General features: G+C 38.4%; 1 protein-coding gene across 2 annotated transcripts in view; it reads right to left on the bottom strand.

Annotated features, from left to right (window-relative positions):
- The window catches only part of clcn2c (chloride channel 2c), a 186,199-nt gene that overhangs the window by 12,292 nt on the left and 145,936 nt on the right, over positions 1 to 27,971 (bottom strand). For both annotated transcript variants that reach the window (XM_041802650.1, XM_041802658.1), the window contains 2 exons: positions 13,926 to 13,964; positions 8,898 to 9,002 (listed from right to left, as the gene is read on the bottom strand). In XM_041802650.1, the coding sequence (XP_041658584.1) occupies positions 8,898 to 9,002; positions 13,926 to 13,964 (144 nt within the window). The remainder of the gene's footprint in view (positions 1 to 8,897; positions 9,003 to 13,925; positions 13,965 to 27,971) is intronic.

Genomic DNA, 27,971 nt, shown 5'->3' with positions numbered 1-27,971 from the left:
TCAAACTTTTTAAGCCCTTCTTCTTTTATAGTGGTAATTTCCTATGGAAAATTAGAAAGTCCCATTTTAATGCAGTCCAAATTACAAAAACCACAGTGCTAAAACGCTTTGTGAAAACGGAAATTGTCATTATGTCCTATTAGAATCATCCCTGCCTTTATTCTTACATTTGCCCTTTATTTCTCTTTCTTTCAGATTGTTAGGTTTTATGACCCTGTTTTGCTCTATTTGTGCTCTCTGCCCTATTAGTACTGTATTTGCTGATGCAACAACCTGGTTTCCCCCTGGGATCATTAAAGTTTCATTTCTTCTTATCTCACTACTAGAGTTATGGCAGGGGAGAGAAGCTTAGTGCAGCTAAAAGCAAGAGGAAAAATTTCAGCTCCTGATCAGAGAAGAAGCGGGACTAAAGCCAACAGGACTTTGTGTTCTAGACCCTTTTAGGGTTTAATGGGACTTTCTGCTTTGCCCAAATGGGCTACTGGGACGTCTGAAATTGATCCTACTGTGCCAAGCAAAGTGAAGCTGAGCCAAGAAAAAGATTGTTTTAAGGAAAGGAGTCATAATGTAATAGTATCTCCTCTGGAGACAGAATCAGCTAACCTCCAGTTCGGCCCATTCACATCTATTTAAAATGCAACTCCCTGATTAATGGTGCTAATAGAATTGTAGAATCAACTGATCATCAGCAGAGACACTTTAAGAAAGATCTCACACAGATATATTGAGCCACATTTAGTGTTAGTCACTTCTAGAGATAATAAAAGAACCATTGTAGCATTGTTTGGAGATGCACTTCCAGTATTAGATGCTACTTTTTCTGCAGAATAAGTATGGATGGAAATTAAATTAACTTGTCCTATCTAATCTATCTACAATTGTCAAAGAGACGGTACAGTGGTAGATCAAGGTGAAGGGCTGGGATTGTTGTAGTTGTGTGAATGGTAGAGATCTTCCTCCTTTTTGTTTGGAATGCATTTTTATTTTCTTCCACTTATTTGGAATAATTTGAACCTCATAACTTCTAAAGCTCAGCCTTTGACTGTGAAAAGTTCTGAAAAACACATTTTTGAAGAGTTTCCCATAAAAAAAATCACCCCTAAATTTCTTTATATAATCCTCAAATTTTTCAGTGACACTTTATCATGAAGCCTAAAAAATTCCCCCCACATTCTTAAAAATTCTCAAAGCCATATGCCCAAAGCGTACAAATATATTCCCCAAGATTCCATGAAAAATGAAGGAAAATGCTCCAAAATATGCCAACAAATTCCCTGAAAATTCCATTAAATTCTAGAAATTTCAAAGGATCCCCCACTTCCAAATCCACAAATTCCCAAACTTAAAAAATAAATGTCCCAAGATCCTATGAGCATACTTAAGAATTTCGAAGCAAAGTTTTCCCAAATAAGTTAGATATGATTTCCCCCCAATTTCTCAAAAAATTACAAATACATTTCCTTAATTAACACAAAGTGACTGCAAATAAAAAAAAACAACCTAAACATTAAAAAATAAATTCAAATTTTTCATGCAGAAACTACCAAATTTTTACGTAAAAACACTTCTAATGAAGCTCTCAAAAATATAAAAAAATCTCCCACATTTTCCATAAAAATTTGGGAAAATTTCCCAGATATAACCTCAAAACTATTGGTGAAAATTCCTGAAAATTAAATGGAAAATTCTCCCAGTATTTTAAATGAATAACTTTAATTTCAGTGGATAGTACAGACATTTTTTCTGAAATTCTAACAGTAGAAATTGCTATAATGTTGTTTGAAAGGCCGAATGTAATGTCCTCATATGTGCATGCAGGGTCTTACTGATGCATTAGATAAATATAAATAAAACCGAGATATATTAAACATCACTAAAATCAAGTCAGTTTACGCTTAAGTCGAGGTGAATTCTTGCACTAGGTCTGACAAAAAATTTCAAGTGCATTCTTGAAATATTTGGCTCCAAAGGTTTGAGGCAGTGGTGCATATGACAACTTCCATCACAATACGATACAATATCAATTCTTTGGGCAATAGTATGATAATCTTCAATATCACAAAGACTGCCACAATGCAATTTTGATTGATTCAGAAGAAAAATCGATCTTTTTAGCAAAAAGAACAATGGATTTTCTTAACCACATTGGAAAGCTAGGCTATACAGTGCTACAGGTGGGTACAGTTGCTGTATAGTCTTTTTTTAGCAGGGTTTTGATAAAAATGGGCCAAAAAACAATGTAGTCTGAATTTTACACTTTATCAAAATTATTTGAAGTGTTTTATTTTTCACCCAGAAAGCTGCTGTGTTTGGCACTATTTTGCAATGCAAGCTCTGGCAGTGGGCTACGTGTTCTTCCGCCTCAGCGTATCTGAACCGCTGTTTGGATCTGCCAGCTTAATCAGCAGCAAAGTCTGTTGTAAGTTAGACTAGAGATCTTCTGTGTCTATCTCTTAGCAACAGATAAAAAATGGAAATAAACCCGTTTTGTCTCAATGCTGTGATTGTCTTAGCTATTACTGACTCTAACATATCAGGCTTGATTAACAAAGGGATTGTTTGGCATATTCACCTGCTAAACCTGTGTGAATAAAGCAAAATGCTGCCTTACAACTAAAACAACAAAGAGGGTTAAATGCTTCTCAACAGCATTGTTTCTGCACACCAGTGCTATTTGTGCATAACTAAATGAGCCAATATGTATTCATTTGGGGAAAATTGCATCCTTTTTATGCATACAGCCTCATTGCAAAAAAAAAAAACCCATCTAATTCAGCCACACGCAGTTGCAGTGAAAACATGACCACATCACAAATACCACCTTTAACTTTGCTGTGAAATTCACAAAAATTGTCACATGCAAACTCAAACATGTTCAGAAAAACAGTATTTCCTCTGTATGACTTAAAATAATGATCTGCAGGTCTTCAAATACGACTTTGACATTTCTATTATTAAATCAGTCCTGGGCTGTCAGGCGCTCGACATTCAACCAGACAGAGAAAGCAAACAGCACCAAGCAGGACATCTCTTTGGGTCTCAGAGCGTCTATCACTTGTGCTACTGTTGAGGCTTTGTGAATTAGACCTTGAGACAGCAGAAAGACTTTTAAAGTAAAGAAATGTCTCTCCTGAAGATGCAGAGTTCTGAACTGTAAAAAATCACCAGAAAATGAACAAAGAATGGCTTTAACCAGAGAGGCCAGAGAAATTCTTACTTTTTATAACTGCAACATTATTTTCTTTTCACAGAGACAGAGCAGCCTTGACATGCATGAATACAAGCATGAAATGCTACTGTAAGTTGCTGTATTGCTTTCATGTTTTTTGCTGCTTACTTGTGATGATATCATCCTTGTGATGTGTATTATATCCCCACCACCACCCTGCAACACCTGTAACCTTGTGGTCCCACTAAAAATTCCAAATTCCAAATAGTAAACCACTGATTTTGTTTCATGGGTGAATTTCACATGAGGGAGAAAAGCTGCTAAAGGTGGCTTTCTTCATAAATGCTTTTTGGTACTTTTAAAGCATTATGGGATGGCTCACTGCATTGACCTGGAAGGCCACTTTTGACCGCTCTTATTATGTGAAATTTATCCATGAAACAAAAAGAGTGGTTTACTCTTTCGTAAATAGATATTATGGTTTTTCATGAAATGCAGAGCAGCCCATCTGTACTAGTTAACTTCTGTTACTACTTTGATTAAGACCCCCCTCGGGGTAGAATTTACATTCTGTGTTTAAATCACTTTGATTAATTTTAAATAATATAGAGATTTTTTAGGGATTTGGTTTGAACCATCCTAATTTTTGTACATTTTTAGATGTGTCATGACAGGAGGTATTGGGACATAATTATGGATGAATAACCTGACACGCCACACATCCATCTGGAAAACCTCTTATAGACTGTGTTTGGGAAAGGGCAGAAGTGTGCCGCTACCGAAGAGTAAACTCCATATAGAACTGTACAACGCAAACCATGGTGACTGTAGACATGTCAGTGCACAACTTTTGTCATTTTTGCAAAGTAAACAACTCAATGCCGTTCTTTGTTCTGCCACGCCCGAAAGAAGTGACTCTTACTCCTGATTGGTCCTGTCACTTTCTTACAGGGCCCAATCTGTTCAGATGGGAGCTTGGCAAGATGGATTTGCCAGTGAAAAACTCAGAAATGGGCGAACCCATCTGCTTTGCGAGGTTCATGGATGAACCTATTACTAAAAGTTATTCTAAAAGGATAATCACTCAAAGTCATCCTCACTTAAAAATGAAGGGAATACAAGGAAAACTAAATGTTTAAAGTGCTAACCCAAAAGCTCCCACTGTAAATATTGTAAGAAACTAAACCAGCAGACTGGCACACTACTAACTAAATGCACTGACACACAACCATCTTGGAGCAACCAGTAATTCTAATAAATAAGATTCTGAAAATGCTTTGGCAGACTCTAAAAATCCCCAAACCCACAAGGAAACACAACAAGATCCTCTCACTACCTCTGAAGGTGAGATAATGAGTCAGCACAGAGTGTTGCAGCCCAAGAGAATATATAAGCTTCCCACACCTGGCCCCAATCAGGGGCAATCAGCCACAAACACACCTGGCACTGCACTGACTGATTCACACTCAGTGAGTGACCAGAATGATCTCCCTCAACATGGTGAGATTTTTTTTTTTTAAGAGTACAAAAAGATAATACATGTAAGGGTTTATTTGAACCTTTAAGAGCTCAACAGTGTGTTTCCAGCAGTAAAAAAAAGCTGTTCATTTTCTCTGTAGTGGATTCAATTGTTAGCTATAATGTCAAAAACATCCAAGTTAGATTTACCACAAGTTACCTGAGCATGAATCGATGTTATATGCTCCTGTACGAGACAAAAACTCATATGATATCAACCTCTGTTTAAGAAAAGAGTGTATTAGTGATCTTGACCAAACATGCTAAAGTATCCTAGAGTGACACAGCAGCTTCTCTGATTGGTGGGGCCTGGCATAACCACGGAAATGTCTTCAAGCCTGCAAAGGACTGTTGGCTTTTGATGATGACAATACAAGCTGCTGTAGTATGAGGCAAATTATGATATATTTCAACTCTACTGTTTAAAATGTGAATACTAAAATAAAGACAAATGTAGAAGGACAGTACATGCACAGTCTAAAAGTTTAAAAACCTATAACTAACAATGAATACAAAATAATTGCAATAGATTGTGGGATATGTAGTTCCTTCATTCTCAAAAAATATCTACACAGTCTTGTACCTTTACCTTTCCTTTGTTTTTTAATTTCATTTTTGTGCCAAATCAAATGTTTTATGACTATTCAGGTGGCTTGTTGGCTTAGTCCCTGGATTAAAAACGTTGATATAAGGAACTGAAAACTGGTTGGGCACTGTTGAGCTCTATAAGCCATTACCTCATACAAACCAACAATGGCCAAGGGACAAAACTCCACTGTAACTGTGTAGACAAACTGTCATGTAAATATTCCAAAAGACAGATTTCCCCAGCACAAAAGCACCTGCAGACACGCTGCACGCCAACAGCAGTAAACAGCTTGTGATAAATGATGACCAGATCCAGGGAGACCAGGAAAGATGTAGGGGGAATAACTTCACACACACACACACACACTATAATGCATACATCTGTATAGAGCAGCAGCAATGGCGGTGGGCAGTGTTTAATATGCTGAAGGAGATTGTGCGTGGTATTGGCTTTTGCCAGTGTGCAGTGGAGGGGAAAGAGGGAGATGGATTGGTGCAGGATTTCTCTTTTAAATGTTTAAAGAGTATTCACACCAAGCCCATAGGGTGAGAGAGGGAGAGAAGGAAGGTAGCATTATGAATGGAGAACATTAGGCACTGCCACAGCCGCTGGCAAACCAGAAAGAACCAGGGTGTATGTGTGCTGGAAACAAAGCCTTTTTCTGTGGTGTGCATTTGTGCCGTAAGAAAACTAAATCAACATAAGCTCTATAGAGCCAAAGCACCTTTTTATGCTGTTGTTTCAGTTTTCCTTCTCTCAGCAGAGGAGAAATTGGCTTGTGTGTGTTTTTTGGATTGATTAAATGCTTTGTCAATAACATGACACAGCAAAAGTGAGCCAAGAACTCTGTGGGCTTCTGCACCAGGTATACATTAGTAGTGTTTTAAGTGAAGTTCACATTAACCCTACAGTGCAATGAGCTACTTAAGTTCTAACATGTGTTATGCTATTGTTTGGTTGCACCTCAGACATGAAAGGTTCATTTTAAAGCCTGATTTATGCTTCTGCGTAGCGTCCACGGCGTAGGTACGGCGTAGGTACGGCATAGGTACGTCGTCGACGCGACGCCGTCATTGACCATTTGAAGTTCTGCGTCGAGTGAACGCGTTGCTCTGCAATTCACCACCATGACGCTAGGGGGGTGTGGCTGTGTGTGTGGGGTTTCAGAGGGGTCACATCCGAGCGGCTGTGTCGCTCTCCGCTGAACTGTACAACGTCTGTTTTTAATAAAAGAGTGGATGCTTGGGTGTGTGATTACAACTAGTAGTCGATATGTTGTTTGCACATAAGCACAAACCAGAGGTTGCGCTGGACTTTTTTGTTGTCCGTCACTCCTTTAAAATCCCGTTGGATCCATCCTGAGAGCTTCATACAGCACACGCTCATGCGTCAGCGCAGAGACAAGGTGGAGAGATGAAGAACAACTTTTAAATTCTGTCTCTGTTATGACCTGTGAGTAGGTTAGAAATGTATGCCTTTATCTGGCCTTTATCTCAGTGTTAAAGTGAGGTTTCAGAGAGAGAGAGAGAGAGAGAGAGAGAGAGGAGGGTCGGGTGGGGGTGAGCGAGTGAGAGAGAATAAAGCAACAGGCGCTGATCTGAATCATCATTCACCCATCTCTTTTTTGTTGTATTTCCATGGTTGAAATCCACATGATAAATGAGCAAACTTTAGTGTTAAAAAGTGATGTTTCAGTGGTGAGCAAGCGAGGTGGAAGCAGCAGGAACTGTTATGACTCATCGGTCACCTTGGACACATACGAAATTTCGCATTAAATCGAACCTGTTATGAAAGAAATAGGGAATAAAATGACAATTTTGGCATCAGTGTGCAGACATGATTAAAACAACATGAAACGGGCTCATTGTGCAAAGGCCTCTACATGCTGACCTGTGTACTGAAACACTTGCAGGTTGCAGCAGCCCCTCTGTGCGCTGTCAGCACAGAGACCGACGTTGAGAAAAAGCAACTGCTGGAAATGATGTTTTGAGCGGACCAATCACAGCCCTTGTAGTCCGCATCGCTGCGATGCGTAGTTAGAATTTTTTTGGAGGTGCGCGCCAGGCTACGGCGTAGGGGTCCGCGTCGACGCAAAGGGCTACGTGTAGCTACGCCATCAACGCGACTCAGAAGCATAAATCAGGCTTAACTTGTACAGTGTGTTTCAAAATGACCAAAATGTTGAAGTTTTCACTTCATTTCACAATCATGGAAAAATTGGCGAGTGAGTGAGCAAGAGGTGAGCTGCAGCTACTCCTTTGTATCATCAATCCCCCACTTAAATGACTTGGAAGATGCAAAAAATTCATAAAATCAAACCTGCTCCACAAAATATCAGTGTCAGTGTGCAAACATGATTAGCACAACGTGAGAAAAATAGAACACACATAGAAAATGCAACACAAAGAGCAAGTAATAACCTCTGCTGTTCATCTTCCTCCAGGTCATCTCACCGTTATAAAAATTCACCATGACAGCTGTACTTATAGACGACTCTAATCCTGCTAAGAGGCAGGTGTAAGATTTATGTTGTTACCTAAGCCTATGTTAAAACTACATTAGCTGGTGCAACACCTTGAATATGACTAGAGCACACATTACATCAAGTGAGGCTGCATACTGTATATACCATTTTATCATTTTATTTTTAACTTGTTTTTGTTTGAGGGAATGTCGTTGAGATACAGGCGACATAAAGGGAGAGAGAGTGGTGGAAGACAAGCACCAACAGCACTGGGATCAGGATTTGATCCCACAACCAGTGCGTCAAGGGCTATAGCTGTTGCATGTGGGCACCCGCTCTACCATCAGAACTAAACTAGAAAAGCACTCAGAGAGCGCAGACCTCCGACATTAGCCTTATCTCCCTATAGTACAGAATCCTTCAAAAAATTCCTGGATCCAGACAGTGATCCGCATCACTCCCAAAATCTAATCAGTTCTTCCTTATGCCATTTCTGACATTTCCTGAAAATATCATCAAAATCCATCCAAAACTTTTTGAGTTATGTTGCTAACAAACTAACTAACTAACAAACAAACAAACCCACCCGATCACATAACCTCCTTGGCGGAGGTAACCAGCACTAAGCAGTACATTCCAAGAGCATCACAATTACTTTATTTAAAAATGCACTTAAAAGTGAGCTTCAGTGTTCATGCCAGAAGGGTCTCAGGATGTGCATGCACTTTAGCTTTGCTTCCAGTGCACAAGTGCATTGTGGGAGAAGTAGTATTTGGAAGGAGGCTGTGGAGGTGGGCGGTACTGAGCAGTGCTTGTCTTAACTCCCTGGAAATGCTGGGTGAATGGGCTACATATTATGGAGCTGAGTTTGGGCAATTGAACTTGCAACCTATGGCAGCCATCATGACAAGACACATCCTATTACATTTATAGAATTGAAGAGTATCTCTGTCTTTGAGAGCTTTAGGAATATTTGAATTACTGTAAGACCTTAACTTAAAATATATAACATAGGAATGGCCACTCTTTAAGTTAGTATAGATATCCCAGTGCAAAAAATTAACATATTGTATCTTTGAAAGGAACAGCCAAAGCTTTTATGTTTCAGTATGATAGGAACACACAGAGAGTGAACAATAGCCATATTTACTACAGACCTTATGCAGCGACGTGCGTTCCACCAGCTGGAATGGGGCGGGGTCGATCTTACAGTTGTTGAAGTTGACCTGCTCATCAAGCTGCATCTCCTCCCACTCTGCAATCTGTAAAAACACACAGAGGGATGATGGGAGTTTAGGAATGAGCCAAAAATGACAATGAACAGTGTGGATTGCCAAGGTTGGGAATACTACCCCACATTCTCAATGCAGTCTCACATCACAGCATTAGCAGTTATAGCAATAGTTTATTGCAACAAAACTGGTTAGTCCCAAGAGAAGTTTTGACTGGTAAAAATTTCAGTTAAAGACAACAAATTTCTCATATTTCAAAATGTTAATCCAGATCTTAAACACCAATATCTTCCATATAGAAATGTTAGTTGGAAAAACATGACCTGATCAAAACCAGTCAACTTAACCAACGTGCCTCTATTAAGCTAGTAAAAATATTCAATTGTAATCTAATCACATAAACCAAATTTCTTACTAGAGATTAAGATGAGCTCGTGAAAAACTGTATGCACATGTGACAGAGAATTTTAGAGATATATCTGACATGCAACTGTTTATTCCTGAAATGGGAATTAACTCCAACTAACCAGCCCATCTTGATTAACTGGACAAGGGCTAACAAACACTCAATCAAACTGAATATCTGGTCCTAAATGTACGCTTGTGTATTACAGGTCTAGATGAGAGAGCCAGATATGATAATTGAGTGAACAGTAAAATCTCCCCTTAGGAGCCAAATGAAGTCATTCTTTGTCTTCTTGCTGTTTGAGACCTTGAACAGGCAGTCTGGTATTGATTACTTCATAAATAAAGGTAATCAAAAGCATTACATCATACACAATTAAATCAGAGTCAGACACGTCTGGCTTCATTTTAATCTTTAATAAAAAGTTGACTTCTTTGTGTCATATTTTTGCTTATTTGTCCTGATTTTTCTGACTGTGTGCGTGATCTACCCCGTTAGCAGATGATGTCTTTATATAAAGTGCCAGTCACTAATAAGAAGACAAAGGCATCAAATCATTCCAGTCCACCTCCTGACAAATCACCTTCCTCTGATAGACAATCAATGGACCGGGCACCGCTCTGAATGACTCTATAAATCAAACCAAACCTACGTCGATGGGCGGCGAGGAAGGTAAATGGCAAACACGGAAGGGAGACGTTGCGAGGAGCGGCGACAAGGCAGATGTATGAGGGGTGAACGATGAGTGATTCGGGGGAAAAAAGAGGGGAAGGAGGGAGAAAAGTGTGAGGAATGTGCAGATGACAGAGAGGAAATGAGAGGTGCTGTTGATGGATGAATTATGGATGATGTCATATCCAAAAATATAAGACTTCAGGATAATCAGATGGTCTGGAGATATTGAGGTATTGAAGACCTGGGTGTGAAGGGATGTTATGTCACTAGGTGCAAGTTACACGTTACATAAAAACAGGTTTTGATAAACTGATGTCCAATCTGAAATATAAAAAAACTGAAGTATTTGGTAGCTGATTGATAGGACAGATAGTTCTTAGTAGAGCTGGGAAAAACATTGATACTGGAGAGGTAGCTTTCTAATGCCCATGTTTATTACAGCAGCCAATAGCAGAACCAATAGCAATAATATTTGCCTTGTAAGGCATTCACTAGAAATGTGAGCATATTGATTGGTTTTACTCACCTAAATATTCTCAAGGTGAGGTATATGAAAGCGGTCCCATCATCATTATATATTTTTGTATATAGCTGTTAGTGGAAAAAGTTTGGACATCCCTGGTGAATTACAAGCAGCTGCTTTAGCTTCTTTGCTCAGGAGGAGCTGCAATACATCACAACACAAACCACACTGGAAGGGGTTGGCACCACTTTTTTTAACAGCTTCCCCCCCTTGTGGGGCCCCGGTGTGACAGAGAACACTCTTCATTAAGGACAACAAGTGACAGGTGGAGGAGGACAGATGAACTCATGAGGTGCAAGTCTGTCTCACTACTGCAGGCTGAGCTCAACTGCCAGGAGATTTGTATACCATTAAAATAGATGGCATTTGAAGTGCCAAAGTACTTGTTGGTTGTAGTCTGTAACGTTGCATTAGCCTCCTGCAGAGTGAACTCCCAGAGCTCACCGTTGTTGTGCAATTTGAAAAAAAAAAACACATTTAGGGCCCAACTTTATCTGTTTAAAGCACACAGGACATATTTAATATTCCTCGACCCTGTCTGAAAATAGTTTTGCCTCTTTGCATGGAGCAAAAGAGAGCACATATGCACCATTACGCACAGAGATAGAGGAAAGAAAGAGACAAAACTTCATGTGATCCTCTGAGCTGATGTAACTCAGCTTACCTGTGAAGTGTAAAAACCTGTCATAAGAGTCCTAATTTTTATTTATTTTTTTCAAAAAACTCAAATCATTTTGAAAAAGGATTGAATGAAATGCCTGTAGAGACATGCGTCTGCTCACTGTACCTGTGTGTGCATGGAAGCAAGTGCTTGGTCTGACATGCTTCTTGTAAAATGTTACACCTGGCAACAATTCCACCAAGTATACCATTGGAAAATTTTGGGAAGGTTTAACATTGTAAAAAAAATGCATACCACCTAATCCTTGGTAAATGTGTATATATAAATTATATGGCACCATTTGACACCATTGTCTTGTATTAGAAAAACACAACATGTCGCTGTGTTGTACCAAAACCTTCTATCTCTGATATGACCACTTTTCAGGAAAGGAAAAAACCCTGTACATTTCAAATTACTTGAACACTTAATGGTGATGGAGAGCATCTTTTTAAAAATTTTTATTGGATTAAAACTGGTAAAACCCACTGACAGATGTGAAGGGGGATCAATAACACAGATTTATGAAAAAATCCTGACAAATTGAGATATGAGGTTTTGGTTTTGCCAACAATGTTTTGCTTTGAAAGCTTCTTCAGCTACAACGATCTTAAATAGATTTTCTAATATTTGCATGGTTTGACTCCATCTATGTTTGGTGATTGTTTTTTTGTTTTTTACAAGATATCAGGACTCTAATCAAGTGGTTCTCAAATAGGGGTAAGCATACCACTGGGGGTATGTGAAGGCACGCCAAGGGGTATGAAAGATTTTAAAGTATATACAGTGCTTAACAAATTTATTAGACCACCTATCTCAGAGACCATCCAGCATCATGAAGTGCTTTATTGTAGACTCTTTATTTTCAGTGCTATAATTTGACATATTAATCAAGAAATATTAATGTGCTTTACTATTTTTTCAGGTTTTTGTAGATCAGTAAATTTGAAAATTCATTGATAACAATAATAGCTATATTTTAGCATTAAAAATATCATTTCAGTTAAAGAGCTTCTACATATTGGTGTATTAAGCATTGAAGAAACATAAAAAATGATTCTGGTTTTATCAATGCTGTTAATTTAGGGCAGCTGTGGCATAAACCTTACTTTGGGTGGTGGTCTAATAAATTTGTTAAGCCATAATTTGTTAAGGACTGTATATTTAAAAATTAGTATCCTTGGAAAAATCCCTTAAAATAACTTAGAAATATATCAAATATAACTGTAAGTTCATAAAGTGAATGTTTTATTTAGTAGGTTATTCACTTTCATTATCCTAAAAAACCCATAGTCTCCCCAATGGCAGGATGGATTGTCCTACCCTGGCACATGCCACATGACATCACCTGTCAATAACTGTATTCTCAATCACTCTATTCATAAATACATTTATGATTTCTTTTTTTGGGGAAGAAATGTTTATCTACGACTAAGTTCTTAATTTCAGTTTGAGAAGAGATCTTTATTATGATCCCAAAAGAGGGCACTAAGCTCTCAACTATTTATGTGTGCACACATTTTTATCAATAATTAGGTAAATAATTATTCGTTTTTGTTAAACATGCTTACAATTGTTTGTTCCAGATAGTTAACGAGAGACCACAACAAATGATCAGTGTTTTGTACACTGATGGAGTGCCAGTCCAGTCACGGTTTTAATACTGACATTTTATTGATGAGAAGATTTGCCATGAATTTAGTCATGCATATTAACGTTTTAAAATGTTGAAAAAAAAAAATAATAATCTGATGTTTGAAATTTGAAAGTGTTGATCAGTAACAAAACTTACTAAATCAGACACTGATGCCACGGCACTGTTCAGCCTAAAATGCTTTTCACTGTTTAGGGGGTACTTTGCTGAAAAAATAATCTATTAGAATTTTTTTTTGTGTGTGTGAAAATATGTTACATTTTGTATCAGTTTTCAGTGAAATTCTACTGTTAATTTCAATCCTCAGCCGTTGTCATGGAAATCTACGAGCCATTGTTGCTTAACATTTTAATAGTGAGACGGCGATGATGTCATTGCCCGCAGCTGGAGTAGTATCCAAAACCGTTTTGTGTATTGAAAGTGAGTGCACTTTATAGTCCACTATATGCAGTTCACTATATAGCGGATAGGGAGTAAGGAATGAGTGAGTGGTTTCGGACACAGCCACAGTCTTCAGAAAAAGGATACTGTTGCATCCCTCTGTGCAAAACCTCTTTTGGACAATCAGCCTTTTCTGTTAACGCAGCAAAACTTTGGAGTAGTCTACCCACTGAGTTTAAAATGCAACATAATTTTACAGATTTTAACAAAAGGTATTAAATCTTGGCTAAAGGAGCTACAATAATGTTCCCACACATAAAACATGTGCTTACATGCCTGCTTATCTACAGTAACTACACAGCCTTCTAGTTTAATTAGATTTGTATTTCATCACCATTGAATATTTTAACTTCACTGTATTTGAAAATGAACTATGTTGTTTTGGTATTTCTTTGCTTTTCTCATGTTCCTTTATTCCTAACTTTAACCTCTAAAAGCGTCCTGTGGACAGATGTTGAAAATTATCACTCCTATAAACACTTAGAGCGGTGCATCTGGGACCTGTGCGTGATCACAGCAATGTTACTGTGTGTACCCGTTAAATAAATGTCAGATAATAAATATGATGTAGTGTATTTGGCTGTCTGTCTTACCTCTCTTATGGTCATGTCATCCTCCACATCTCCATCATCCTGAGAATAGAAGCAACAAGACAGCAGTTAGACATATGCACAAGCAGTGATAGAATAGTAAACAAATGGAAGATAAACAATACACTGCAGTTGGTTATTATCTGTATAAATATATATTTTTACACATCAGCATGCCTTCAGCACTACATCAGTGCACACAGGCTAAAACGACACATTAAAAACACAAAATCACCCATGCAACACATCATGAGTGTTATGCAGCGCCGCTGTCTTGAGACAGATGGGCAGAAATGGAATGAGTGACTAAAGGAGCGACTACAGTACATTTAATGAGTGCGGGGGATGTGATGTATGAGATGTCGGAGCAGATGATCATTATAATGATGGATCTGCGGCACACTCAGAGCTTACGGCTCAGAAGTGACAGGCTGATGCTGTCGAGGCTGTTTGACAAGCTAGAATCAAACCAGCAACCCTGAAGATGATGCAGCAGGGAAATTTACAGCTTAGTATGAGAGAAGGCTGCCGCAGGATGTGTGAATGTGCCTGAGTACAGGTATTTACTTTCAGGAGAACATATGCATGCGTGTTAGGGTGAGAAAGGCAGAGTAAGTACAACCCAGAGATCGACAGGAGCACTGAGCTCATTTATCCTCATTGCTGCGGTTGCCGACCTGTCGGTAACCCTGGCAACTGTTGCCGCGGGGTAGAAAGAGATGCCCTACTGTAGCATTATGCAAACAGAGGCCAAACGTGCTTGGAGTTGATGAGACTAAACAAACCTGCAGCACTTTATCTCTGCTGTCTTTTAGATCCTTCTGTTTGTCACAAGGACATTCTGAAAGTCATTAAAGGTAAACTGAAGAGACAAGGGAACATCAAACAGCTTCTGTGAACGGGATTTTTTTCTGTGTTTTTGCAGAAGAAGGGATTTTTTTTGAAAGACAGAGGAGAGAGGTGGGACTGTGCATGCAAAATAGGTGCTTTCAGAAAGATTAGCTGCTCTATTAAGGGAGCAAATCTGTGCTTCTGGATACACAGTTTGGCAGAAGTGTGTGTATGGGAGGAGGGAGAGAAACTTCTGCATGCAACTGAGAGTGAAATAGGAGGAAGTGTGTGGGCATATTCAAATGAGGTCTGAATGAGGATCTGCGTGTGGAGAGAGACTCCAGAGTGCTGACAATAAGCAGATGAAGCCGTATTGCTTGCTTTGCTGAAAGGTCTGTTCCTCTTCCTCTCCCTTCCTCCCTCCTTCCTCCTGCAGTAATCCATCACTCCCTCCATCCAGCCGATCACCCAATCAGTGGCAACCATCCAAGACTGGGTCAGCAGTGAACAGACACAATCTAGACCCAGAGACTGCTGTATCATACACGCATACTCTCACACTCTCTCTGCATGATTATGCAGTCAGCCTGAGTATATAATGACAAGAGTTTTACGTGATGATATGTGGGGAAAAATGTGGGTCCTTTAGCCTCCAGCAGGTACAAGTGGAGGTGCTCAGGCTGTCTTTACTCATGTAACATTTGCATAAGGAGAGGAGTAGATTTTGGCCTGTATGAGAAGGCAAGAACTAGGGCTGAACAATCTGGAACAAAATCATATAGGTTACATGCCATCTGGACAACATCACTGAATCGTAATGATCCTATTTAATGTGGTGCTACTGGGAGTCCTTTCTTCAACTCTAACGGTGTCATCTAACACCATACTACACACTTACACTTTCACAGGTCTGTCTACTGCCAGACCTGTTGAATCAAGAAATCCCTTGAACAGAACCTGTCTGAAAAAGTGAAGTAGCCTAAAAGATTTACACACCATGCTTTGATCTTTAAAAAGTAAGGAACAGATGAGAAACAAAGAAACTGACATTTATCAGACTTGAAAGGGTCACACAGCCATTTCTAATGCTTTGGGACTCCTGCAAACCATGGTGAGATCCATTACCCACAAATGGAGAAAACTTTGAACAGTGGTGAACCTTCCCAGGAGCGGCCGGCCAGCTAAAATTACTCCAAGAGCACATCAAGGACTCATCCAGGATGGTCACAAAAGAACCCAGAACAACATCTAAAGACTTGCAGGCCTCACAAGACTTGGTCAAGGTCAGTGTTCATGATTTAACAATAAGAAAGAGACTGGGCAAGAATGACATCCATGGGGAAGTTCCAAGGCCAAAACCACTGCTGGCCAGAGGGGACACAAAGGCTCACCTCATATTTGACAAAAAACATCCTGATGATCCCAAAGACTTTTGGGGAAAAAAATCTGTGGAGTGATGAGACATAAGTTGAACTTTTGGGAAGGAAAGTTCTCGTTACATCTGAAGTAAAACTATCACAGAATGTCATCAAAAGAACATCATACTGACAGTCAAACACAGTGGTTGTGTGTTGGTCTGGGACTATTTTGCTGCTTGCATGGCACAAAGAACAATATAAGGCCACTTTGGTTGACTTCCTCCATGGCCTCCCCCAAAATCTCTGGAATACACACAAAACCCAATCCAAATGATTTTTCTCAGCCAGTCAGTGCAGATCAGTCAATTTCAAAGAAAGTGACATCACACCATCTGATCAGTCAGGAGTGGCCTTGAGCATCTCAAACTTCCTGTTTCTCCAAAGCTTGATAACAGTTCTAAGTCTCTTATGGTCCCAAAAAAATGGCCCTATAATCATAAACAACCATGATAAGTTGTTTGATCTCGCACATTTAAAAAGGTGAACAGTAGTGATCATGATAGGCTTTGTTCATGTTAGATTTCCAGAAATTACTGAAATTTTAGCATGAAAAATGGAGGAACCATATTTGGACATACACCTGTTCAGGGGTATAAAATGTTGTCTATGTTAAAACATAAAGCCAATTTATCTAGCAAGCCATACCAAGGATATTTTCTTGACAAATAACTCATTTTAGTGTAGGAGCAGTACTGTAGCAGTACTCCAGTAGTGTAGTTGGATTTTGCCATGTTTGTGGAAAAATTAAAGAGCGATCCAGTAGTACATTTCACTAATTTCAAGAAATATTCAAAGTAAAATAATCAAAATCAGATTGATTTTTGTCAGTTTTATAACCTTGTAACAGTTTTATTGTACTTATGTGGTTTATAACAGATTAATTTTTATTGTGAGACCTATTTCTGCTTAAATTTATTAAGACATTTAATATTTGTGATTTTTTTTTCTTATATTACCTGGTGGAATTACAAAAGAAAACAAAAAAAAAAAAAAAAGTGGTATCAATATCTTGGGGTCTTGTTCACAAGTGAAGGAAGACTGGAGCAAGAGATCGACAGGTGGATCGGTGCGGCGTTGGCAGTGATGCGGATACAGGCAGCTGAAATGAGTTTCCTCCGTAGGGTGTCTGGGCTCTCCCTTAGAGATAGGGCAAGAAGCTCGGCCATCCGGGAGAGACTCGGAGTAGAGGCGCTGCTCCTCTGAATTTAGAGGAGCCAGATGAGGTGGCTCAGGCACCTGGTCTGGATGCCTCCTGGACGCCTCCCTGGTAAGGTGCTCCGGGCAAGTCCCACTGGAAGGAGGCCCCTGGGGAAGACCCAGGACATGCGGGAGAGACGATGTCGCTCGGCTGGCCTGGGAACGCCTTGGGATCCCTCTGGAAGAGCTGGAGGAAGTGGCGAGAAGTGGAGAGAGGGAAGTCTGGGCTTCCCTGCTTAGGCTGCTGCCCCCGCGACCCGATCTCGGATAAGCGGAAGAAGATGGATGGATGGATAACTAGTGAAATATATGTGATTTTGGTCAGTTTTAAGAAAGTATAACAATTTTATTAAATTTCAAGGAAGTAAATCATTTTTTTTCAATGGGAACCACATCACTGCTAAAACTCATCTAGTTAGTCAATATTTGTGTTTATTATAGGTGTCCTGTTGGAATTATAAGTTAGAACTGGTGGTACCACCATTACCTATACAGTATTATGAAGCCAGTCATGTCTTGCTTCGAGAGGAGGTCAGAATCAAAAGAAAACCTCAGCATGTCTTACAAAATGAATATTTTGGATTCAAATAACTTTATAATGTGGAAGTAAATATACATAAGACACTATATGTGTTTATTTTTCCTTGTTAACATTTTAATAAAGGGGCAATTACTTTTCACTAATAGGGCAAGTAGGTTTGAATTGGCTTTTCCCCTTAATAAAGGGGTGACGACTTGAACATTTAAGTGTGATAAGTATTCAAAAAATAAGAAATCAGTGAGGGGGAAATATTTGTTTACAGCAGTGGAAGATGATATTTTTTCTCAGATTCCAATACAAACTTGCTTGACAGGTAGTATCCACAGTGAAACATGAAGCAGGCCTTAAATTAGCCAGCAAGAAGGTTACAGCTTGTGATTTACATCTACACAGATGGTGTTTGGGTAGGGCAGAAGGTGTCACAGCACTGGAAATGATTGGATCATTGCAAAGATACCTCTTTAAAAAAGATCATACCCATGACAGATAAATTGAAATTTACTTAGATGAATAAGATAGTGCCAAACAGTATTATATGAGTGAGATTAATACTGGGATGCAGTCTGTCTAAATGTAGGTGGACTCCCTCACATCAGCATCATTATCATTAGCGTCCTGCACTCTGTCTTCAGAGTAGCTCTCTCTATCGGTTCGGTGATGACAAAAGAGGCAATCAAGTTTATCTCTTGTGCTTAAGCTCAATATTGTGATGTCTGTTTCACTTACTGCTGTCTATAACCAACACTTAATGGTGTAATAGAAGAACACTGCAATAATAATACTTATCATTCATGTGCAGGCAGTTAACGGCTGATTTCCCCGCTACTAGAGCTCCTTCTGCTCATTAGTACCACTAAATCTTATTACTGCTTTATGAATGTATCTAATTAAATGTCTGAGCCCCTTAAACAACTAAATTACACCATTCAAATGTTTAAACTAGAGTGGTATGAGCAATAATGCTGGTTTGGAAGTTGTGAACGATTGTGTGTGCTGTCGGTCATTTATAGCCTCATCTGAATGTCCAGAGAAAAGCATGTCCTCTGTTAAAAAAGAACAGAAGTAGGACATTAGCCTACTCATCAATCTCTTACTTCACTGATTATATTTATAGACTGATGGGTACTGAAGCTGCTCAAATAAACACTTAGCAGCACAACAGGGAAAAGTCCCAACAACAATTACTCATTATGAATGTGCAGGAAGTTAAATGCTAATTTTCTTGCAGGTAATTCACTCATTACTTTCTAACTTTGGTTTGTACTCAATGGAGAATCTGTTCTATTTCTAAACCTTTCAAACAACTCCACTAAAAGCAATCATAGCAGAGGGGGGAGCAATGATAGTCATTTGGAAAATGCCCAAAGACTGAGTCAGTCAACAAAGAAATATCTAAATATGCTCAAACAGGTTTTCTGTTTTTAAATGATCAAACTGGATGTTGTCAAACTACTTAATCTTTTATGTGTCACATCCACAAACCAGGGTTGTTGAGTGTTGACGCTTTCTTGCAATGTAAGGTCAGCAATTTTATCATTCAGTAATTGCAATCGCTTGCTTTAATGTCCATGTATGCACACTGTAGTTTAGTCACTGCAGTGTCTCCCTGCTACAATGGTGATTGATAATAATAACACTGTTGCTCCTTTCAATGTCTCGATTACTTTGTAAAACTCAGACAGCTACATGTCGAATAAAATCTAATATGCATCAGCCCCTACTCCGTGTTTTACTATTCACTTTAGCTATTTTAATTTGCTTTTCTATCTGTTGCAAGTTCTTTCTTTCCCATATACATTTTAACTTTCAATCTACCATAGGTTCTTTATTTTATTATCAACACAGAAGTAGATTTTTCCAAATAGGAAGTAAAGTACCCTAGTTTAAACCGGACAAATAATACAGTAATAGCGTAACAAAGACCAACTGTGTTACTGCCACAGAGAAATAAACTAAATTAGAACATTAAACAAGGATGGTTGGACTCCTGTTAGTCATTTGTATGTGCGCTCCTGCTTATTTATTAATGTATAACAGTGTTAAATAGTATTTTTTTTCAAACTGTGGTGAGAAAAATGATGGTACAGCGGACAAAGCTGTGAATCTAGCTACCTTGAGATCATTTGAGTAAAATGCTGAAACAGTTCCAACATTACTGCTGACAAAAATGCTAATTTTAATTGTTTCCTATCATAGTTTTCAAACACTATGCAAGTAATGCAGCATGATACAACACCTCTTTTTACCTCTGTTTCTATGTTCCTCTTGAGGAAGGGAGTGGGAGGGAGATGACAAGGACCAGGACTGTCTTAGGGGTAGAGCCAGAAGTTTATTTATTCTGGCCTAGCCCAAACTTTTTTGCTTATCAGGCAGTAATAAGTACTATCTCCAAGCCATTCTAGATACAAATTTAGAATTAAAAAGCATAATCAAACCTATTTATTGGCAAAAAAGGTAAAGTTATGCTTAAAAAAACAAACCAGACAATTTAGAACCAACAGCATTTTTGAGTATCTGATTAGTCTCAAAGTTCTTCTACTCTTAAACCATGATACTTATTGAATATTAAAAATGTCACTTCTGCCTCAAAAATAAAGGGCACAAAAATGCTTATTTCTTAAATTACATAACATATAAATGGTAGGAATAAAGTATAGCAGTGAAATGTAAAATATGCAGTTTCAGTTATTTTGCTATTTGCTTATAAAGATGTGGTTATTGTTAATATTTTTGGTTTTAAACATCCTTTTTTAACACTGTGGTGTTTTATATTAGGTCTTTTTCAGGTGTATTAGGTCTTAAAAGTAGAAAATTATGGCTAAACTTTTTTTTAGCTTGGCTATGAAAATGCTGTTTAGGAGGGTCTATTTGTTTCTTATAAAACATTTATATTTGCATTTCTCTATTGTAACACTCTACAGCAACATACTTTTTACCAATCCAAAAGGGGCTTTTGAAAATAATAAAAAAAAAATTGGCTTAAGCCTCGTGAGCGACCCCTTTTGTCTCACAAAAAAAAAAAAAAAAAAATGTGGTAATTTTTTTTTCCAGCTTTCTTCCTAAATATATCCTGTTTGCTCCTGTTTGTTCTTATGTTTCATGTTTGTTGATCTTGCTTATTTAACACAGTGGAAATATCAGTGCATTAAGAACATCCACATCAGTGTTGAAAAACTGAACTATGACTTGCGTTAATATTGAGGCAAAACTATTTGTATTGCCGCCATCAAATGCTCATCATTACAAAGCTCCACACTTCTGCTACTATACGTTAAAAAAAAGTGCTAGATGTTATACTGTTTAAAGGGAAACTGTAATTCACAGGGCAGAGAATTAAATCTTTAATGGATGCATTATGGACAATGGGGGCCAGATGCTGTGTGATGCAAATCGATATCTGACGCTCCCACACTGTTAGGGCACAGTTTTTATTCTTTTCACCCCTAATGCACCTGATATCAAGCAACTAATCAATTCCCCCTGAAAACAAACAACAGGAAGTCACACTCATCTCCTTCAGATCCCCCTCCTCCTCCACTGTGTATCTGCTGTGTTGTCTGAAATTATTCAGAACACTCCATCCTGTCCCCTGAATATTCTTCCTATCAGACTACTGAAGGACGATTTTAATGGAGTCAGTGTCATACAACTTGTAACTCATTCACATTGAACCCATTCTCATAGTGCTAATACTTGACCCTTATTTTAATATCTAATGCCCTGTTTAAGTTCTGCCATATGGTTCTTGAATATAAAAACATCCTTCTTTAAAGAGGAGATCATTAGAACACACAGACTTCTAAACCATATTTGCTCACTTCTTCATTCTTCTGCTATGATGGTAAAATACAGTAAAAGCAGTCTTTTCTCTTTGGGGTATAGACTCAGCCATCAGCTCACTTTCTATCAGAGATGTTTTAGTAGGTTTTCTGTAATACAGATTTCTTTTTTGCTCAACCCCTTTTTACTCTATTAACACACTGCATCCACTGATATTACCTCTGTCATAATTTCTAATATTGCAAAGTGATTCAAGATGCACTAAAGAAGATTTAGGACTGACATTCAACACCTGAAAATTTAGTTTATATTCATTCTGTCTACATTCATGGTAATTTACTCAGAAAAATGTGATGCCCTGCTTACAAACATTGAAAATATGCACAAAATGACTGTTCATAAGTATAAAGCATGCTGTACACTCCCAGAAAGCAATGATTCTCATGAATCTGACCATGTAAACAATTCCAGGATAAAACCAGCATATCATCTACCAACTATGAATCTGTCAGACTACAAACAAACAAAATTAACCAAGGTGACACAACTCACCAATTTGAAGAAACACTGTAATCTCTTAATCCTAATATTCCATCAAAAACAGTCCTGCTGCATCAGAAAGAAAGAGTCCCAGTCTCATACTTTAGTGAAATATACTTCAATACCGTACACTAGTGTTATAGCACTCAAGAACTGTCTTGGTCTTATCTCGGACTACAGAGCATTTTTACTCGGTCTTGTCTCGGTCTCACACTGGCCAGACTCAGGATTTTCCATCAAGACAAGTAGAGACCAGCACTAATCTGCTATTCTTTGACTTTATTAATGTGATAATAAGGAGAAGCACTTGCTAAAAAAAACTAATTGTGCAGTCTTTAACTCACTGAAATAGGAGAACGGTACTTGAACGATACTTGTCTGACTGCATTGTGCCAAGTGTAAAGTTTGGTGGAGGGGGGATTATGATGTGGTGTTGTTTTTCAGGAGCTGGGCTTGGCCCCTTAGTTCCAGTGAAAGGAACTCTGAATGCCCAAGCAAACCAAGAGATTTTGGACAATTCCATGCTCCCAACTTTGTTGGAACAGTTTGGGGATGGCCCCTTCCTGTTCCAACATGACTGTGCACCAGTGCACAAAGCAAGGTCCATAAAGACATGGATGAGAGAATTTGGTGTGGATGAACTTGACTGGCCTGCACAGAGTCCTGACCTCAACCCCACAGAACACCTTTGGGATGAATTAGAGCGGAGACTGAGAGCCAGGCTTTCTCCTCCAACATCAGTGTGTGACCTCACAAATGCACTTCTGGAAGATTGGTCGAAAAATTCCCATAAACACACTCCTAAACCTTGTGGAAAGCCTTCCCGGAGGAGTTGAAGCTGTTATAGCTGCAAAGGGTGGACCGATGTCATATTAAACCCTATGGATTAACAATGGGATGTCACTTAAGTTCATATGTTAGTCAAGGCAGGTGAGCAAATACTTTAGGCAATATAGTGTATGTACAACTCCATCTACACTCTCACACTAAAATTAATTAAAAACAAAAAGTTCCAATGTTGTGCAGTTGGATGGGAAAAATAATAAAATGAGTGTACAAAATGTGTCAGTTGGAGGCACCAGATGTCACAACAACTTAGCTCATTAGCTCCCAACATCATCATTAATTGTGATATTCTGCATATTCTGCAGTTATTTTTCATAATAATTTTGGGTAAATGTCACAAAAGTTGTGCAGTGTGGCTTCTTCAAGTTTGAAAAACCTGCAATGATACTTGATTCATCTAAAGTTATAAATTCATTTTTATAAATTCTCTTAAATTCAGCCCAGGATGCTTTCAAATCTGCTCTGCTGTCTGAGACTGTTTTTTTTTTAACATTTTCTTCAACTGCTGTCAAATGTAGGCAACTTTTAATATTCATATCTATTCAACAAAAACAGAAATGATTCAAGCAGTTTCTTCATGCATTTTTGTTTCTGTGGATTGGTTTCTTTCACTCCACAGTGGGTGAAACTGATGCAGTGAAGTGTGGAGAGAAAAACAGCTACTCAGATGAGAAATGAGGTATGGTAGCAGAGAAGGGTCTCTCTCTCTCACACAGCATTGTTAAGGTGAGAAGAAAAGATATTCTTAGTTTTTTCCCCTGCAAAGTAATTGATGCTTGTTGACATTTAAAAGTGTATATGCAAAGAAGAAGAAAAAGAAAGAGAGATTGATGCAGAGAAACAAAAGAAGCTTGTGGAAATAAAAGAGAGAGAGGCAAGGTGCCAAAATAAGGTGCCCACAAGCCATCATAAATAAAGCATGGGGGAATTACGAAGACGCAGGAGTGGGGGAAAATAATGAGAAAAACAGCCAGGAGTGACTGGGAGGCTGGGCGGCATCATTTCTCTGCAACAGACTACTGATGTCATTTACCCTGCATCAATATTTCACAACCTAGATGGACAGAGAGGAAGGGGGAAGGAGATAAGGGGAGGATGGGGGGGGGGGTATACACTTGACAGGGATGCAAGAAGGCTCTGGAAAAGTTGCAAAAATAGACAAAGACAGTATGGAGAAGAGCTGCACATCAGAAAACAAACAATAAAAGCATAGCTGTGTGGGTAGATCTGAATGAAAGGGAGCAGAGAAAGAATAATGTAAAACCACAAATGACCTCCTGTGGGTTTGAGACATAGGTTTTTACTCTATTCTGAAGGCACAATATTTACAGTTTATGTACTAAAATGTCAACATTCACAATCAAACTCAAATATTTCCAACTGGTCTCAGCCCCAGAGAAATCCTTTACATTTATAAGTTAGTTTGGCATATATTCACTAAAAATATGGCAAAACATTCCTTAATTAGTTAAAAATGTCTTTTGGTATGATAAACATTTGCAGGCCTCTTTTCTCAAGGTCTTGTTGATGAAACAATTAAAATTGATGCTGACTTTTGACAGCAGTCTATCACTTTTTTAATTGTGTGGGTCTTGGGGGAGGGGCTAGTCCATCTTTGGTGCGAGAAGGGGGGCTCCAGGGAAAAAAGGTTGGAAACCACTGCTGTAGTGTCTGAGCATAGACACAAGTTAGGCTACGTTCTCACTGCGATTAAAAGTGACCTGAATCTGATTTTTTTGCTCACATGTGACTTGTATCTGACTTTTTTCTGACAGTGTGAACAGCGCAAGTCACATTGAATCTGAACTTCTTGAATCAGAATCAGGCCACTTTCGAATGTGGTTCTAAATCAGATACATACCTGATCTTTTAGAAGTTGACTGCAGTGTGAACAGGCGAACAAAAAAATCTGATCTGAGAAAAGATCAGAATTGAGCATTAAGGCCTGCAGTGTGAACGTAGCCTTAGAGTGCATCTGATAGGTAATTTCTTCTACCTAATAATAATTAACAAAAAATAAATAAATAAATAAAATTTTTTTACTTGATGTCAAGATCAAATTGATTAGACAATCAATAGACAGCGACTACTGACATCTGTTCAGGAAAAATTATTTGCCAAAGTCCGCTGCTTGTCAAAAGGGCTGATATCAATGTTAAACTTAAGCATTGGAACAACCCTTACCTATACACCTACTGATGTTAATAACTCCTGATAGCAGGGGTGACAAGCCCCTAGGCTCAATCTACAGTAAATGCGCACACACACACACACACACACACACACACACCCACACACACACACACACAGAGTGCTGCAGGGGTTCATTATAATTAGCGCAATGTGAGGCAATAATGGCTAAATGTGTTTCTAGACCCACTTAACACATCCAAAAATTCACTGCACTAATAATGCCCCATCTGAGTGCTGACTGTGCAATATGCTCCTCATAGATACAATCACTGCAATTTGTCACTGCTGTCCAATCAGAAGTGGCTGATGAGGGCCACTGGGAATTTTATTAAAAAACAGCCAGAGACATGAAAATTTAATATCACCATTTTGTCACATAATTTGCTGAAAATAATCCAAAAGTATGGATAAATCAAACTAGAATTAATCCACAAAGTTTTGTATAAAAAATAAAAAAATGAATGGCAACATAGAGGACTGTGCACTTTTTTGTTTCTATAAACACTGAAATATTAACGTATGATAACCTTGTTAAATTTGCAATTCAAAGTTTGCCAAAACCGTTGACAAAATGTTCTATTCTTTGGTAATTTTGTGATACCATATGCTATAACCAATTTGATGTCCATTATTATTAAGTTTGTAAGTGTCAAAAAAGCACCTAAGAAGTGGAAGAAATACCAGATTAAAAGTTGTATTTTTAACCCAAAGCTAGAACTGGTGCACACTGTTGACATGGAGCTAATGATGTGATATTTTTCATCTTAAGATAAACTGGGCCATTCCATCCTTGTTTATGTCAGACAATCCTGACATAACTTCATCAAGTCTTTGTCTTTAAATTGTATTTCTTTTTCTTTTGAGTAAAGTTTTATTTGATGTCTATGGTACAAGACAAAATAACACTATCTGAAATATGAAACAGGAAAGGTGAAGGCTCAACCTCAAGGATACTATAAAAACAGTTAAAATCCAGAAATATCATCCATAGTCATGGCTCTATAGAAATTATTTGAATGACCAAAGTTCAGTGTTCTGTGTGATGCATTCAGTCTTAATAAATGTCTTTTTTTTCCTCCCAGATTTACTGACAAAATCCAAATACATATCTGAGAAGTCTACTAAAAGGTTACATTAACATAGATTAGCAGTAAGTAGTGCAGTTGTCCCAAGAAGTTTAGATTAAGCTCACTGAAAGATAGAATGATCCTCATGAAATGCCATGAATGAGACTGCATCTCATTAGGTTTTAAGAACTTTACTTTCACTTGACTTAGTTACTGAATGGATCTCTGCTGAGCAAGCCCTTTCCTTTTCCCTTCAATTCTTTCCCATGATAAGCTTCAACACCGATCCTCTATAACGACCATTACAGTCTGGATCATTAATAACCTTTATTAAGAAGGAAGAGGCTGTTAAAAAGACACCTATCGGGATTGAACAGTGTTATTTATATGGGATGGGATGCAGGCTGTGCTATGTAAGCTTACAAAAGCCGTTTGTAAATTTTGTACTCAAAAATGTTTGGAAAATTCAGGTGGACTGCCCCCTGAAATCTTCCTGGGTGGGTGGGTTGCTCACATATGCATCTCACAGCAGACTTTGACTGTCGGAGGGAAGGTGGAGGGCTCACTGATATCATGCAGAAAATAGAACAGCAGCTCAGCCCAAACAATTCAGGACAGTTTCAGGAGATTACTGTTAGATGATTTTGCACTATCTGGGGATCTAGGCTGCATTTCAGGGTACTTTTGTTTACAAAATGTTTTTCACAGACTTACTCTTTGTATCAAATCATGACAGCTAGGGCTGAAATTTGAAAATGAAAGGTCAGACAGCATTTGTACAACAAATTTAGGGGGTTCATCTCCATAAACCAAAAGGAAAATGAGAAGGAAGACACCATGAGTGTGAAATCTCAAAACACTTGACTCAACATCTTTTAAAAATCTTTTTGAAGCACCAATAATTAGTATATGGTCATCTGAATTCTATTACAGAGATTACACACCATCGTGTCCCTTTTGACAAACTTTGCTTATTTTTTTTTTTTACAAACTTGTGTCAAAAAGCAGACATGGCAGTAGAAGTCCTGTACAAAAAAGGCTTATCAATAAATTACTGAGATTATTTAAAGAACTCATAGATTAAGGGTTAAATCAGCCCCTGAAGCTGTTACAAATCCCTTTAGGTCCCCATGCATGAGTGTTGTGTGAATAGGAATTTATTTTGCAGAGGGAGCTATGAAATCCCCCACAGGGCCCTTGAATGCTCCTGACCCCCCACTGTGCACTACCTATTGCCTGCTGAAAAGGGATCAATAAAAAAATGTCGTCTTTGCATGCCGTGGTGCATCAATAACTAGACAATTTATCCCTTTTAAGTATCTATCAAATGAAAAACTGTGGTGCAACAGTTTTCAATTGTGTGAAATTCAAAAGACTTAAGAGAAGTTTGAGAAAACTCTGTCCATTAATGGAGCACCCCGTCAGGATAATCAATTAGACCTCTAACTGCCGGAGTCTAAATGTGCCGTGATCTTGCACAGACATTGCCACAAAAACAGACAGACCATGTAATGAGCAGTGCTCCTGCTGCAAATATGTGAAATTTAGTTTCTTAATAATCTTTTTCATAACTACAGATGAAGAAATGGGTTTCATCATTCACCTCAAACTAAACTTCCTCGCCGTCTCTGAAGTC

The sequence above is a fragment of the Cheilinus undulatus genome, linkage group 2, assembly GCF_018320785.1.
Source record: "Cheilinus undulatus linkage group 2, ASM1832078v1, whole genome shotgun sequence".
NCBI lineage: Eukaryota > Metazoa > Chordata > Actinopteri > Labriformes > Labridae > Cheilinus > Cheilinus undulatus.
This window is presented reverse-complemented; position numbering and strand designations above follow the sequence as displayed.